The sequence below is a fragment of the Apiospora phragmitis genome (assembly GCF_038363925.1).
Source record: "Apiospora phragmitis strain CBS 135458 chromosome Unknown utg000003l:1.0-2676785.0:1.0-2680665.0, whole genome shotgun sequence".
In the NCBI taxonomy this organism is placed as follows: Eukaryota; Fungi; Ascomycota; class Sordariomycetes; order Amphisphaeriales; family Apiosporaceae; genus Apiospora; species Apiospora phragmitis.
In genome coordinates this window covers 317,100-332,404 of record NW_027117401.1, presented here as the reverse complement: position 1 = coordinate 332,404, position 15,305 = coordinate 317,100, and the positions used below count along the sequence as shown (strand labels likewise).

The window sequence follows — 15,305 nt, the reverse complement described above, 5'->3', positions numbered from 1 at the left end:
TGGGTGGTGGTGGTGGTGGTTGAATTATGGGTAGTAGAGTAATAGGTAACTTCTGATGATCCGGGTAGATAGTTGTTGTTTGTAAAGAGAGTAGTGAGATACTTCAGTAACTACAGAGACATGATCTGTCCTCTCTTCACAAGCGTCTTACGGCTCGTTCCGGGGGGTTTTTTTTTTATCGACCTTGGATGTCGCGATATCGCAAACAAAGCACGACAGCAAAAAAGATCGGCGACGCAAACCGCGGCCGTTTCCAGGGGTCCAATGTGGGGGAGGGGTGATGTGCAGATTTGACAGGCTTTAATCAACGTCAACTGGTCAACTCGTCTCTCTCTGGCCGGACGCTACCTAGGAAGGAGATCGATCGTGCAGTAAGTAGCAGCACTAGCAAGAAATGAAACAGTATAAAAAGATCTAGAGCTTGTTGGTGCTTTCAGAGGTGGAAGATGGATATATCTATTCGGGCAGCACATATAACTAATAATCCAAGGAGATAAAAACAAATCCTGCAAAATAGAACAGAAGCTAAACTCGAGGTATTCCAAGTTCCAGCCCACTGACTAACCCCGCGATAATGAATCACGAAGCGGGCGTGACCGTCTCATCAGTCTTACAGTAACCTTTTTTCCTTCTTCGCCCTTCTGGTTTTTCTGTTCTCGGCGACTCCCTCGGGCGCTATGTGCACTAATCGCATAGCGCTGTTAGTATGTACTACTACTCCCTAGTAGGAGTGAGATCTCGCTCGGGTCTTAAGTCCGAGCCGACCCGAGTTCGATTACGTCCTTGTTCATTTTGTCCCTTCTTCTTCTCCCCTCAAGAGTCAGGCCTGTCAGGCGTTTCTTTTGATGGTTTTGTTCCAGATCGTTTCGTTTCGTCTCCGCTGAGTCGCTGCCTGGGAAGTGAGGGGCAGAGGGGCCGTGTAAGTGGGCAGTGTGAGAGATAACAAAGCACGTCATCTTTCTCTCGGCCGATCCCGTCTTTAAGCGAGAGAAGCCTTGGAATCAATGTCTCTGATGAAAAAAAAGAAGTGGCATGAAATTCATTCGCCTGGTTGCGAAAATACGAATACTTTCGCTCTCTGGGATATATACATCTCAGATAGCCGAATATGCAATAGGGCATCTTGCTACTCAAGATTTCCAGGTCGGCACGCCAAGTAAAGTACAAGTAAGTAGATATGACGCTGTGTTTCAACAGACAGGGAGTCGGATTTGACTTGATTGATAAACACGCGGGATATGCAAAGTGGCTGCATAGTCTCTTGTACGTGCGCACATTGGTGATTTCAATTGGTCGGTCGACTACATGTACTTACTCAGAGAGGGAGAGAGGGAGAGAGAGCTCGCATGAGGACCAGGGTTTATCTTCTTCTTCTCTCAATAATCTCAATAAAGACTGCACTTCCTCACATCGACGTGAATCCGCCCACGAATTAATAAAAAAGGGGCAAGGTTTAGGCGCACTTTTCCGTCAACATGATACAGACAATCATTTCTCTATCGTAGGCTGGATTGCCCTTGTCAGTATTGACGTCGATCTAGTCCGTGAATGCGCAACGGAGGCAGACGACGTTTTGGCCCGATTAGCCTGATTGACATCTTTCTTGGTCGCATTTGGTCCACCTACCATCGCGGGATGATCGCCCCTGCGGTCGGCGGACGTGTCGTTTATATTAAGGGCGTCTAAGGGCCAAGGGAATCTACTATACGTGCCGGCACTTCATTGACCAATGGGAGCCTTCGTATTACAGAAACGCTGTGTGATGATGTTAGGGGTCCCGACCTGTCCAGGAAATCCTTCTCCAAAATGGGACACAGTACGTTCGTTTCACGACATTGCACCAAAGGGCGCAGCGGCAATAAAAGAAGACACGAACCGGAATTCCCCTTTTGAGATGAAGAACACACAGAATTGCGTTCGTACGGAGCCAAGTTCAAAGGAGAGGGATCGACGGCCATTCGCCCTGCTTATAAATCCGAAAGATTCCCACCTCCCGCTTCCTCTTCAAGCGAATGCAACTCCCTCAAGGCGGTGGGACCGGAATTAGGGAAGGCAATTCAGCAACTCGACACGGGAGGACGGCGGGCTTGTCCCGAAATCACATTTCGATTTTGGGGGCAGTCCCAGGGGGTGGGCATTCGGCAAGGTTGCTTGCCCACGCGGCGGACAGTGCTTCCATATTATTATGACGCTGTGGCCGGCCCAGGACCCTTGACCGGGTGGAGGCAATATTGATATACGGAGGACGGGCGATTGCTGTGCAGCTCATCAGGTATAAGTAGTCGCATTCGCCTGGCAGGCAAAAATAGTAACACAAGCTGCTCATCCCACCCGCATCTCACAAGGCGAATTTCAATCTCTACTACTGCCGACATCATGAAGTGGTCATCGATCACCGCCGTCGCAACCGGCCTTGTCGGGACCGGTAAGTCAAAAGGATTCCCCTCGCTCATACTCCATCGCTTGCTCCCCATCTATCTCTCTGTCCTTCTATCTATCTCCCCTCTTTTTACCCTTCCCCTGGCCCCTTGCCGTCCCCTATATCCAGTAAGTTTGCTGAGCTGACGATGTCCCCCCGCAAACAGCCGCGGCCCAAGCCGAGTCGGTGCCCTACACCGACGCCGAGACGGGCATCGCGTTCCAGCAGTACCCGAGCACCGACGGGATCCAGTTCCGCGTCGCCCTGCCCGAGACCATCGAGCCGGGCCAGCCCTACGACGTCATCCTCCAGATCGAGGCGCCCAAGAGCCTCGGCTGGGTCGGCTGGGCCTGGGCCGGGCAGATGACCTACAACCCGCTGACTATCCTCTGGCCCAACGGCGACCAGGTCATGCACTCGTCGCGGATGGCCTTGTATGTTTCTTCTCTCTCTCTCTCTCTCTCTCTCTCTCTCTCTCTCTCTCTCTCTCTCTCTCTCTCTCTCTATCATAGATCCCGTCAAGTCAACAACACCTCACTAACACCCCCAACCCCAAAAACAGCGGCTACTCCCCACCCTCGGCCTACCCCGACGCCACCTACCAGATCCTCAAGGGCACGGGCATCACGGGCGACACGATGAAGTTCACCGCCCTCTGCAAGGGCTGCAGCAGCTGGACCGACTTCACGGGCGAGCCCTTCACCGTGGACGCGAGCCAGGAGGCCCGCTTCGCCTACGCCTTCTCGGCCAACCCGGTCGCGACCCCCAGCGACAACACCTCTACGTTTAGCATCCACGACAGCGTCGGCCACTGGTACCACGACCTGCCGGCCGCCAAGTCGGCCAGCTTCGACGAGTGGGTCGCCAAGAACACCGTCGCCGGCAACGGCACGGGCGCGGCTGGCATCAATGTCAATGCCGGCCTCGGTGTTGCTGGGCTCCGCCGCGCGCCTTTGCGGTTCATGGAGAGGGTTCGGCGGGACTTGGGCGCTGATGTCGGAACTAGGCTTGAAGAGAGAAGGAAAGAAACTCGCGCGGTTGCAATGCTTTAGTTAGGTGGGTAAGAGGGATCAAATCGAGCAAGCAAGCATCCTCGCCAAAGCCAAGTGGTAGTAGAGGTTGCCACGAGGTAGAAAAAGAAAGGGGGGCGTTCGAAAACTGTACATGGAAGAGTTGTAGTTGCGTGTGTCTGCGATGTATTTCGTCGGATAATTAATGTGAATACCTGAGCAACATGATACCTGGCTTCGCTGAATATACCACCCAAGTATATATATATATAACCCCCCTCATGATGACAGGTTCAAAGTAGGATACTCAGCCACGTACGGCAGCTGGGATAGATGGTTGCTGACGCAGTAGCTGTCGATGGAAACGCTAGTTGTGATTAACGTGGTAATTAGTTCGGAGACGTATAGAGAAGTATTCAAAATAGAGAAGCATAGAAAGTGAGGATATCGTTGTCTCTAGAAATCTAAATCTTTCTATATGACAAAGGAAAGAAAATGCTGGTATGATGTAGCTAGTTCCACATTCCGAGAACTTCCAGAACAACGATGGAAGTTGATGCATGATGACGATGGGCTCTACTGCCCATCGTCTCCCAAAAACACACAGCCGTAGCCGCCCAATGAGACGCCATCCCACCTAGTGTATGTTCATATAATAATACATCGAAGCATAGGTATGCATTAAAACCAATTACACTTCAAAGACAGACAGACAGCCAGAATCTAGAAGACGAAGACCTGGTCGCTCATCTTGGACGTCGCCCCGGCCTTCTCGAAGCCGAGCTCGACCAGCGCCCCCGTGGCGCCTTTGACCATGCCGGGCGGCCCGCAGATCATGATCTTGGCGTCGGGCGCGGGCGCGGGGAAGTACTGAGCCATGACCTCCTTGTTGACGCGCCCGACCCGTATGCCCACTTCCCGCTCTCGGGGGCCGTGTCGAGCAGGTAGTGCAGCCGCAGGTTGCGGGGGTAGCGGCGCGCGAAGGCCTCGAGCTCGGCGCGCAGCAGCATGTCGGCCTCGGTCCGGTTCGCGTAGACCAGGCTCACCTGCGTCGTGTCGCGCTCGTCCTCGCAGATGGCCCGGATCAGCTGGTACATGGGCGTGATGCCGGTGCCGCCCGCCAGCATGCCGATGCGCCGGCAGAGGCCGCGGCGGTAGCGCATGGCGCCCTTGGGGCCCCGGAATTGCACCTCGTCGCCGACCTGGAGCTTCGACAGGTAGCCGCCCGTCAGCTGCCCGTCCGGGTAGCACCGGATCACCAGCTCCAGCACGCCCTTATCGGAGTTGTTGGACACGGGCGTGTAGGACCGGCTGACGGACTTGTTGTTGTTGCCCTCGACGGGGCCCGCGATGGACACGTGCTGGCCGATGGGCAGGCCCACCACGTCGTTGGGGCTCGGCAGCTCAAACACAAAACGGTAGACGTTGGGCGCCACCAGCACCTTCTCGACGAGTGGCAGCGTCTGGTACGTCGACGGGTGCAGCCAGCCGCGCTGCAGCAGGGGGTCCGGCCGGGGCGACTTGGGCACGCGCATGTGCGTGGGGTTGGCGAAGATGTTGGCGTGGAAGTCGACCATCTTGGAGAACTCGTGGCTGGCCATGGTGCCGGCGACGGCGAAGGCGGCCGAGGCCGCGAGGATGCCCTCGAAGAACCCGAGACCTCCCCCTCCCTGGCGTTTCGACATGCCGCCGCCGAGGCCGCCGAGCGGGGCGAGGGCCTGGCTGAGCTGCTGTAGCATCGACGCCGGGATGATCTCGCGGTCCATCAGGCTGGCGGCGTAATACAGGCCGCCGAGGGCGCCGGCGGCGAGGGCGGACGCGGCGACGCCCTTAGAGACGGCCAGGCCCTTGCCGGCGGCGGCGGTCTTCTTCGTCTCGACGGGCGGCTGCAGCGTCACCTTGACGGGCTGGGCGCCGAACTTCTTGGCGCCCTTGAGCTTGCCGATGCGGTACTGCTCCATGATCTCGAAGGCGTCTTCCGAGTGGCCCGCGTTGTCGAAGGCCTCGGAGGCATCCATGCCGGCCGCCTCTACCAGCACATCGGCGCCTCCAGGGTGGTCATGGAGGTACTTGGTCACATCATACACTAAGTCCTGTTAGCAAACGTCACCATCATTTTCTCTGGGCGAAGCCAGTCGAGAATAAACAAACGCACCTTCGCCGTGGATGGTCATCCAGGCATCGGAAGCCTCTCTATGGAGAGCAACCTCCTTGGCGGAGAACTCGGTATCTGCTGAGGCCGACATGTCTGGTGATGTGCAGTACTGGACGATTGATGATGTGCAAAGAAAAAGATCACACAAGCAGCAGTCTCGTCTCTCCAAGATGGAAAATTGTCAGGGTCACGGGGGGTTCTTCGAGGACTCCCTACCTTTTTTACGATAGTAGAGTAGCCGCCTTCGGGTCCCTACCTACTTACTGCCGTACCAGGGGCCAGGCGGAACCCACCGTCCAAACCTTGTCTCGATACCGGACCCCGTCCTCCTACCAAATCGAACAGGGCCGCGGCATGACTAAGACTAAAAAAGTAGCGGGATGCCGAGCCGAGGCTCATGGGCGGGCGCAGTGGGACCTGGCAAAGATTGGCTTTAAATCTCTAGTGGCTCCGTGCTCCATTTCGGCCACATCGCGGCATTACTTAAGCTGCCTGGGACAAAGTGGACGGCCAATGTCCCATCACAAAAGCCCTACGTGCGACGGTCAGGAACTGAAAAAACTCACTGGAGATACGGACTGCAGAATACGTGTACGCGCATATGTATGCTATGGATACGGGTTGAGTCCGGGACGTATGTACATAAGCTGCTAAGCAATGCGTCATGCCAGCATGACTCCGGGCTCCGGAAGCCTCGGTGACGGAGCGACCGGGGTGGCCAAAGGCGCGGTATAACCCATCTTGTATGATATATCACAATGTTATGGTTAGTGACTCGCGAATGCATCAATTCGAAGCAGAAGTCTCGGAGATCATCATGCCTTGACGAGAGAGAATAGACACTTGTCCTTATCTCTTCATCGGGTTTGTAGTCGATTTTTAATGGGAACATCATGCTATTTCTTATCCTCGGGCTTTGCCATCCTCTCGTTTTTCGCTCTATGTCTCGCAATCTTGTTGACATTGCAACGTCAAGCCCGCCGGGAGAGGGTGACGACAAGCCTTGCCAGGTCCGGCTAGCACTACCGACTGTAGGATCCCTTAAACTCATTTCTGGAGCCCCTGATTGACATCCGACGGGGCTAGGGGTTCTGACACCTGGACACCCTAACATACCCTTCGATCCGCGGTACTTGGATCGGCCCCGCTACCTATTTCGATGCATCTTCTTTCGTTGCTGGCTTCTAGAAAGGGCCTGAGGGCCCCTAAAGAGTGTCCGTCCCGGTCATGCCCGCATCCCTTCCCGCTTTTTAGCAAAAAATCCTCTACGAACGACCAGGGGGGGCCCGGACCATTGCGAACTTGGGCTCTCCTTTTTTTTTTAATTCTGGTTTTTTCTTTTCGTGTCTTTCGTCTCAAACTGCCAACTGGTCCAACCAGATCGAAGACATTAGCATGTCCGTCTCCGACGGCAACTTCGCCATAGCGCATTAGTCAGGTAGGCGAGCGCGACAATGGGCTTTCCTGGGTCCTGGACCGCGGTCGAAAAACAGAGGGGTGCCTCGGCATTCCGAAATCAAATCATGGCTATGTGGTGAACTCCCTGACCCTTTGGCCACTTGGGAATAGACTGGAGAGCTCTTTGGGATGCTACATTACCGTAGTACATGTATAGCCCAGATCGCATATTTCTGAATTCCAATATCTTTCGATCGACCCCGTCTCTGCCTTGCCCACCCACTCCCCCGTTTGTCTGTGTGTGTGTGTATGTATGTGTGTTTGTGTGTTCACTCTCGTATGTTAGTGGTTCACAACTCAGACAACAACCGTACGAACTGCAACGCATAGTGGTATCGCAGCCCTCTTTAACCTTAGATCTTTCGTCAGATCGTCTCCTCCTCTTCGATCCTTCCCCCAGACCAGGGCGCCAAAATGTCGACAAAGAGCTTTTACCTGTTGGGCGAGGACGCCTCCACGGCCCGAGAAATCGACGTGCCGGCGACGATTGGTGAGGATGAGCTGCGACAGCTGGTGGCATCCCTATTTCGCCATTGTGGATTCCAAAGGTATGCCGAGAAAGCGCTTCATTGATTAATTACTCTCAGTTGCTGACATTCTCATTTTCTATAGGCGTCGGTTTCGTGTCGCAAGATGAAGCGTTGGTGGCCCTGGCCGACGTGCTCGAGGCCGAGGGCCCCATCGCCATCTCGGTCGATGGTAAGGCAGTCCGAGAAGTGCCCGGCCCCAAGGGCCTGCCGCACATCGGCAACTACTTCGAGGTGTACCCGGACCACCTGGGCAACCACCAGCGGCTGTTCGAGCGGTACGGCCCCCTGATCAAGACGTGCAACATGGGCTCGACCGTCTACCACACCAACGACCCGGCCCTGTCGCAGATCGTCTTCGGCGAGAGCGAGTTCTTCACCAAGCGCATCATCCCGGGCCACCCGCTGCACCCGATCAAGAACCAGGAGTCGGGCGTCTTCCTGGGCGACACCGACACCGAGGAGTGGCGGCTCACCCACAAGTTCCTGCCGCCCGCGCTGGGCCCGAAGGCGGTGCGGCACTACGCCCCGACGATGCAGAAGACGGTCGAGGACGCGTTCAAGGTCTTCGACGAGCTCGACGGCCGCGACGAGGCCTGGAACGTGTACCCGTACATGCTCAAGCTCGGCTCGCAGGCCGTCGGCAAACTCGTGCTGGGCATGGACTTTGGCCACTTCGAGGCCGTCGACGCGCCCCTGCACGCCATGGTCATGCGCATCGCCCAGTCGCTCGAGCTCAACAAGAAGATCACCTCGATGGGCAGCTGGTACGCGAGCATGCCGTTCGGCGCCCCCGCCCAGCTGCGCGCCGCCCGCACCCACATCGAGGCCATGATCAACAAGTCCATCGAGGACGCCTCCAAGGGCGTCGAGGACCTCGAGCTCCAGGAGGCCGCCGTCAAGGCCGAGAACATGGTTGGTAAGTCGAAAGCTGCAAACTTCTTGATTTCAAACCTCGCTCGTTCAGAAACGGTTTACTAACGGCTACAAACAGATTACGTCCTTCGCGCAACCGACAGCAAGGGCAACAAGCTGCCGATCGAAAAGATCCGCGAACCTCTGGTCGTGGCGACGGGCGCCGGCTTCACGACGACGAGCTCGCTGCTCTCGTGGCTGCTGTACGGCCTGGTGGCGTACCCGGGGATGCAGGAGCGGATCCTGCAGGAGCTCGTGGACAACGACGTCGACGAGGACACGGCCATCACGCCGGAACTCACCCAGAAGCTCACCTTCTTGGACGCCTACATCAAGGAGACGCAGCGCAAGCACAACCCGTCGTACCAGCCCGCGCGCACGGCCAAGGTCGACATGGTGCTGCCGGGCGGCTACAAGCTGCCCAAGGACGCCATCGTGATCCCGGCCATCCACCACATCCACAACAACCCGGCCATCTGGGACAACCCGGCGCACTTCGACCCGGACCGCTGGAGCTCCGAGGCGGTCAAGAACCGGCCGACGGCGTCCTACATCCCCTTCGCGACGGGGCCGCGCATGTGCATCGGCTTCAACTTCGCGCTGCAGGAGGTCAAGGTCTTCCTGCCCAAGCTCGTCTACCGCTACCGCTTCGCCAAGGCCGGCGACGTCAGCGTCGACTACGACCCCATGTTCCAGCTGATCCGCCCGACCAACCTGTACGTGCGCGCCGAGAAGCGCGTCAAGTGGCCCCCCGAAGTCCGAGGCCTAGTCAGCGGCGGCTGCTGCTGGTACTCTTGATGCATTTGGTTTCCATGGCGTTTTATTCCTTCTCTTGTACATCATCACACACACGGTTTTGGGAGGGCTTTTCCCTGTGGATAGAGATATACCTACTTTAGATCTGCTTAGCGTTAGGGATTGCATGAGATACACTTGGCCTTTTTCTATGTTATATACTACTACACAAGCCATATTACTTAGACTACATACCTCCTAATCTAAGTCTCGAACTTACAATCCATCTCCTCCAGTCCAGTACTTTTGGGGATTTGGCAGTGGTGATTTGTTTTCCTGGCCTCCATGACCAACACATTCCACTCTTTGTACCGCAACCGAGGGAATAGGTCGTATGTTTGCGTGGGGTGGCAAACGCTTCTCGCTCGAGTTGCACATTGCATTTGGTGTATTTCTATGAAAGCCAATAATGCTCTCTGATCTTTATTCATCATGTATGGTAGATCTTGGCGCATAAGTCTTGGCGTGATGGACGGCATCCGGTCTGTCAGGATGCGCTGATCAGTGGCTAGACCCGGTATATATAGGCTTCGGCACCCGGACCGGTGTATATATAGTCGTATATCAGATTGATCAGATCTATCAACATCAACATCGGTGCTGTCAACTGACTCGGAATGTTTCACCTTGGCGTTCACGAGGTGCTGGACTTTTATGCTAGAAGCAAGCTACTATTGATTCGCATTGCATCGCGGGGACATGTCGACCGTTGCGCATGTTCACATTTACTTAAGTACATATACTCACACAGGTGTCATGCCGGGATAGGTGGCTAAACCTTCTAGGTGTAGATGGGCGCAGACATGATTGACAAGGCACCGAAACGCCTCGACTGTTGAACAGTTCATGTTCATCTAGAATACATACCAACCACAAGGGGGCATGGACTTTATTGGTCAGCAGAGCAGATTAACTGGGGGATGCTGCAACGAACTGCCGATTTCGCACATGGCACGCGGCAGAGATGATGGACGCTTTGGAGAGATAAGGATGTGCTCATGGGCAGAGAGCTAGGCCACATGCAGGGAATTGGACCCCGCCTCCGCATTCTGTTGTGGGCAGGTCACGGTCTCTTGCATACGGGGTGCTTGTCTCATGAGATGGACGTGGGTGAAGTGAGTGAGTAGTGAGGTATGATCATGACCACCGTTGGCTCAAGACTGATAAGAGAGCTCCAAGAATAGCACCCAGGAAAGAAGGGCGCTTCTTCTGCGGGAAGAGCCCCATAGGCCAGACGGCTCTGCCAATGGCGTCTTGTTTACTGGACGCAAGCTGACGAGGCCTGCACCCTACTCAACTTATATATTTGTACACCTGCATCATGTTTTAGCCAACGGGCTGGATGGACGTGTTTCCACTTCCATGGTTTGCGCCTGTGTGTGTGCTGGTCCTATGTTTCAGCCAGGGGGGATTCTTGGCTGATGGTACGGAGTAAGCAGTGCATTATTTACTAATAGACGCTTGCCACTCAGAGAGAGCGCTCTGTCTGCGAGCTGCATTGCAAGGTCGAGCTGCAGGAAGCTGAGGAGACACGCAATGCCAGAAGCAATTGACATGCCATGACATATGATGTTTGATTTCCCCCAACAACTGCCAATGTGATAATGATTACATGTAAGTATGTAGCTACGTTCGTCAACGACCAGAATGGCGAAATGATGAACAAAATGCCAAAGTCATTGGCGCTGAAACAGACTTAGTGCTAGAAGAAGGCCCTTTTTGGTTGACGCGCTGTGCCTGACACTGAACAGTGAAGAACAGTTAGAAGCACAGGCTAAGGTTAGCAGGTTAGGTCCCTCCTCCTCCTCCTCCCTCAGGCACTTCCAATGCTTGCAACTTGCTGCCCTCAACCATCCAGTTTGGTTGCCCTCCCCTCAACATACATACATGCATGTAGAAAACAAAACAAACCAGGCCAAACCGACAAACACGGTACCAACATCTTCTTCTTCGACTTCCAGGTCACATCTTGCTTCTTATTCTTCTTCTTTTTCTTCTTCACAGTAGTGTGTGTGTGTCTTGCAAATCCTACAAAGATCCCGACCAGAAAGCTTGGCATCGGTCGCCCCGGGGCCTCCGCCCAGCCCCTCCATCATTTCCATCCGGCCCGAACACGCTTGTGCAATTGACGCCAATGTTCCTCCATCATCAGCAGCAGTCGTACTGAGTACTGACTATACTTACCCGACCGACACACATCGCCAGGCCTGGTCTGGTCCATCTTGAGGCCTCGTTATTCGCACATACTACTACTAACTTGTCTCTGTTTGTCTGTGCCTGTATTACTTAGGCCGAGCAGTTCTTCCACGAGAAAGCAACAACAAAACAACAGCAACAGCAGCAATAGCGACGTCAACAACAAACTTATGTGTCATATCCCGCCCATGCACCAACCTACCTGACTCCTCCAATCGCGTGCCAACTCATCGGCTGGATGCTTGACGCCTGACGCACCCTTGACCCATTCTGACTGGGCTGCACTGCACAGTGCCCTGGCTACCTAGCCTACCAAAGATCAGCCGCCATCCGACCTGTCGTACATCAACTCGCGCCTCGCGCCTGCCTGTCCGACCCATCCCTGCTTCCACCCCCGATCGCACCCGCCGATTCTATATCAACAGAACAACGATGGGGAACACTAGCACCAAGGAGGCCCGCGGAGGTCGAGACGGCCACGATGCCGGCGGGAGCTCCCGGGGTGGGGGGTATCACGGCGAACTGCTGCCCGAGCGGTCATCACGACGAGCAAGCCACCGCCCAGAGAGGAACTCGGCCCTCAATATCCTGACGGGCGGCGCCGTCAGCTCGTCCTCGAGGCGAGACCACCGCGAGCGCGAGCGGGAACAGGATGACGACGCCCCCTTCCAGAGCCGCGAGACGAGGGCCGAGCGGGAACAGCGCCGCCTCAATAAGGAGAGGCAGCTGCGGGCCATCGAGCGCGCGCGGAGCATGGCCGAAGAGCACGTCGACGGGGGGTTCTTGGTGGCGACGGGCATCTATCCTGCCGCCGAAGACTGGGACCATTCTGTCGTGCGGCAGCTACAGGTGAGTGAGCCCGAACATGGCGCTATGGTGTTACTGCATCGACGAATTCCTCTCCTGTGGACCGGAAGTTGGGTTGCCTGCAATTCGAGAAGAAGAAAAAACCAGTTTTCTTGCAGGTTAGATTTCCTAGGTTGTGGCTAACAAGACGGCATCGTAGATCGAACGGAAGATGGCACCTTACTGGCGCGGCTTGGGCGACTTCGAGGAGGACTGGGCCGAACATCAGATCATCGCGGCTGCCCGAGGCTTGGAGATCCCACCCCCGATGAGGTCCCGGAAGGCCTCGTGCCCCAACCCCTCCCCGGACGAGTCGAGTCGCCGAACGAGTCTATACAGAACCTGATGGTCCCCATTGGCGCCCGGACCATGTCGGCTTCTAGCGAGAGGACAGGATCGAACCCCGGCTCCTCTCTGCCCTCGCCCACCTCCCCAGCCCCGACGCACTCTCTCAAGCCTCACAAACGGGCCATGGCCGCCGTCATGAGCAACTTATCGCGTAACGGGTCGCAGCAGGACATCACCCCAGCCGCCCCGCGGGAGGTCAACATGACCCCTGACGACCCCTTCATCAATGGTCAGCCGCGCGAGGTTTTCTTGTACAAGGAAGGCCTCGAGTGCCCCCTCTGCTACATGTACTATCCGCGGTTTCTCAACACGACCAGGTGTTGCGGCCAGCCCATCTGTAGCGAATGCTTTGTGCATATCAAGAGACCGGATCCGCATCTCCCGGAACACCACGGGGACCAGCCACCGCAAGAAGGCGCCGAAGCCAGCGAAGACACCGAGGAGCTGATCATGGAGCCCGCCCGCTGCCCCTACTGCCAACAGCCCGAGTTCGGCGTCACCTACGAACCGCCGCCCTTCCGGAGGGGTCTCGTCTACGCCGCGTCCGGCCCTAGTCTCGGTGCCATGGGCACGGCCATGTCCTCGTCCTCGTCGCTCAACAACACCAGCCTGTCGCCCACGTCGGCCAACACGCCCATGACGGCCAACCGGCGGAGGACACAGAGCCTGTCGGCCAACGCGTCCGGCGTCATCACGACAGACCGCATACGGCCCGACTGGTCGAATAAGCTGAACGCGGCGCGGGCCCAGCAGCGCAGGAGGGCGGCCGCGGCCAACGCCCTGCACCAAGCCGCTTTCTTCATGCCCGGCGGCGAGCAGCGCAACAGCCTCTTTGGGCGCTCGGGACGGAGTTTCATCAGCCGACGGACTACACGCGGGGCAGACAGCCCTGGAGGAGGAGGGGCGGCGGCTGCCTCCTCTCAACAAGAATCCGGCGAGGCGCAACCCAGCATGGTGGACCCCGGCGCGCGCACCTCGTCGGCCCGGACGGGCCCTAGTAGGGAGGCGATCAATACGGCGCACCTGGAGAGCATGATGATGGCCGAGGCGATTAGGTTGTCTCTGGCCGACGAGGAGGAGCGCCGCAAGAGGGAGGAGAAGGAGGCGGAGAAGCAGGCCAAGAAGGACGCCAAGAAGAAGGAGAAGGAGGACCGCAAGTCGAGGCGCAAAAGTAGTATGTCGGGCCTCACAGGAACCCTGGCGGCGGCTAGTGCCAGCTCTCTCAGCCTGGGGCTGGGCCTGCGGCGGAGGAATAGCGCTTCTGCCAGCACGGGGCCGCCGAGCCTGGCCGCGGCGAGTACCAATACGGCGGCCAGCCAGAGCACGGAAGTATTGCCGACTACTTCTACGCCAGCAACAACAACAACAGCAGCCGGCGAAGCTGCTGTGCAGGAAGCCTCTCGGGATAAAGGCAAGGGTGTGGAGCATGCTACGGCTACGTCGGAGAGCATGTCGCAACAACAAAGTTCGGCTTCCCCTTCCATCAACCCGTCGTTGCCGATACCCATATCCCAACCGCCGCGGGGCGCTTCGCATCTTCGGCAAATCAGCAACGCCAGCTCGATATCGTCGAGCGGGATGGAGAGCCCCTCTGGCAGCTACTCCCAAACGCAGCAGCTTGGTGGCCCACAGGATCCCCGGGGGAGCGGGCTCAGTCTGGCCGAGGGCAAGAGTGATGACGAAGGGGCCGGCACCGAGTCCATGTTCAACTTTACGAGTCTTTCGCAGATGGTCGGCGTCGAACTGGAGGGCGGAGAGGGGGCGGCGGCTGGCAGCGGTGGCGCCCGTGAAGCACAAGTTGGATCCACCGAGAGCGACAAGGAGTCGGTCGGCCATCACGAGCATGTCGAAATTGCTGCGCCCGCGACCACTACTACAGGAGAGGTGATACGAGAGAAGCCCCTGGCCGAAAGCGACGTGTCATCATCTTCATCTACTCCTCCAGCGCAAACGACATCCCCTTCGGGAGGCGCGGCCCCGGAGGCCATCGACGAGAAGACCACGGAGGCTGTCGTCGGCAGTACCAATGCTCCGCGGACGGAACCCCCTAGCCTCATGATCACCCCGGAGACGCCCGTGCCGATGTCAGACGAGGGACAAGAATCCAAGCAACTTGGCTACAGTAATTAATAGCTTTTGCCATCCATCATCCAACCCGCCGCCGCCGCCGCCTGTGCTTGTTTATTATTGTTCATTTGCTACAGCGAAAAAAAAAACCAAGATTCAAGTGTTGTGTTGGAAAACGAAAGCAGCATACTGGCATTTTTATCTTCATCGTCTTTCTTTTCTTCTTCTTTTGCATATCACTTGGTAGGGTGTGTGTGTGTGTGTGTGTGTGTGTGTGCGTATGCTTCCCAGGTTACGGAATTGGAACCTCTAGAAGGCGTACTGCTACTACTACTTCCCAAGTGCTACATGTGACGTGCACAGTATCACACAATGGCGTTACGGGGTGTGTGGAAACATGACAAGCATGTGTATTTATTGATGGTATACAGCGGCGGGATTAGCGGCGTTGTTATATCTAATTCTAGTATTTTCAGTCTCTGTCTCCTCTCTTTTGTGTGTATTGGTAGTAGGCATCATCATCTCCACGTCCGACGAAATATGTTTATCCCTATGTTCTTTTCTATCTT

The 15,305-nt window shown here is 56.3% G+C and overlaps 4 protein-coding genes across 4 annotated transcripts; 3 read left to right on the top strand and 1 right to left on the bottom strand.

Moving 5' to 3' along the window:
• Window positions 1-2,376: 2,376 nt before the first annotated feature.
• PG994_002511 (uncharacterized protein) lies at window positions 2,377-3,471 on the top strand (the record flags this gene model as incomplete). Its single annotated transcript, XM_066853920.1, has 3 exons — window positions 2,377-2,425; window positions 2,586-2,853; window positions 2,982-3,471. 3 exons carry the CDS (start codon window positions 2,377-2,379, stop codon window positions 3,469-3,471), a joined length of 807 nt encoding a protein of 268 aa, XP_066719775.1.
• Window positions 3,472-4,152: 681 nt separating this feature from the next.
• On the bottom strand, window positions 4,153-5,675 carry PG994_002510 (uncharacterized protein; the record flags this gene model as incomplete). The annotated part of the gene is made up of 3 exons (XM_066853919.1): window positions 4,153-4,314; window positions 4,341-5,515; window positions 5,585-5,675. 3 exons carry the CDS (start codon window positions 5,673-5,675, stop codon window positions 4,153-4,155), a joined length of 1,428 nt encoding a protein of 475 aa, XP_066719774.1.
• Window positions 5,676-7,456: 1,781 nt separating this feature from the next.
• On the top strand, window positions 7,457-9,282 carry PG994_002509 (putative monooxygenase; the record flags this gene model as incomplete). The annotated part of the gene is made up of 3 exons (XM_066853918.1): window positions 7,457-7,577; window positions 7,655-8,488; window positions 8,564-9,282. The coding sequence occupies 3 exons, from the start codon at window positions 7,457-7,459 to the stop codon at window positions 9,280-9,282; spliced, it is 1,674 nt and encodes a 557-aa protein (XP_066719773.1).
• A 2,625-nt stretch (window positions 9,283-11,907) lies between these two features.
• On the top strand, window positions 11,908-14,799 carry PG994_002508 (SIP5; the record flags this gene model as incomplete). The annotated part of the gene is made up of 2 exons (XM_066853917.1): window positions 11,908-12,328; window positions 12,482-14,799. 2 exons carry the CDS (start codon window positions 11,908-11,910, stop codon window positions 14,797-14,799), a joined length of 2,739 nt encoding a protein of 912 aa, XP_066719772.1.
• Window positions 14,800-15,305: the final 506 nt, after the last annotated feature.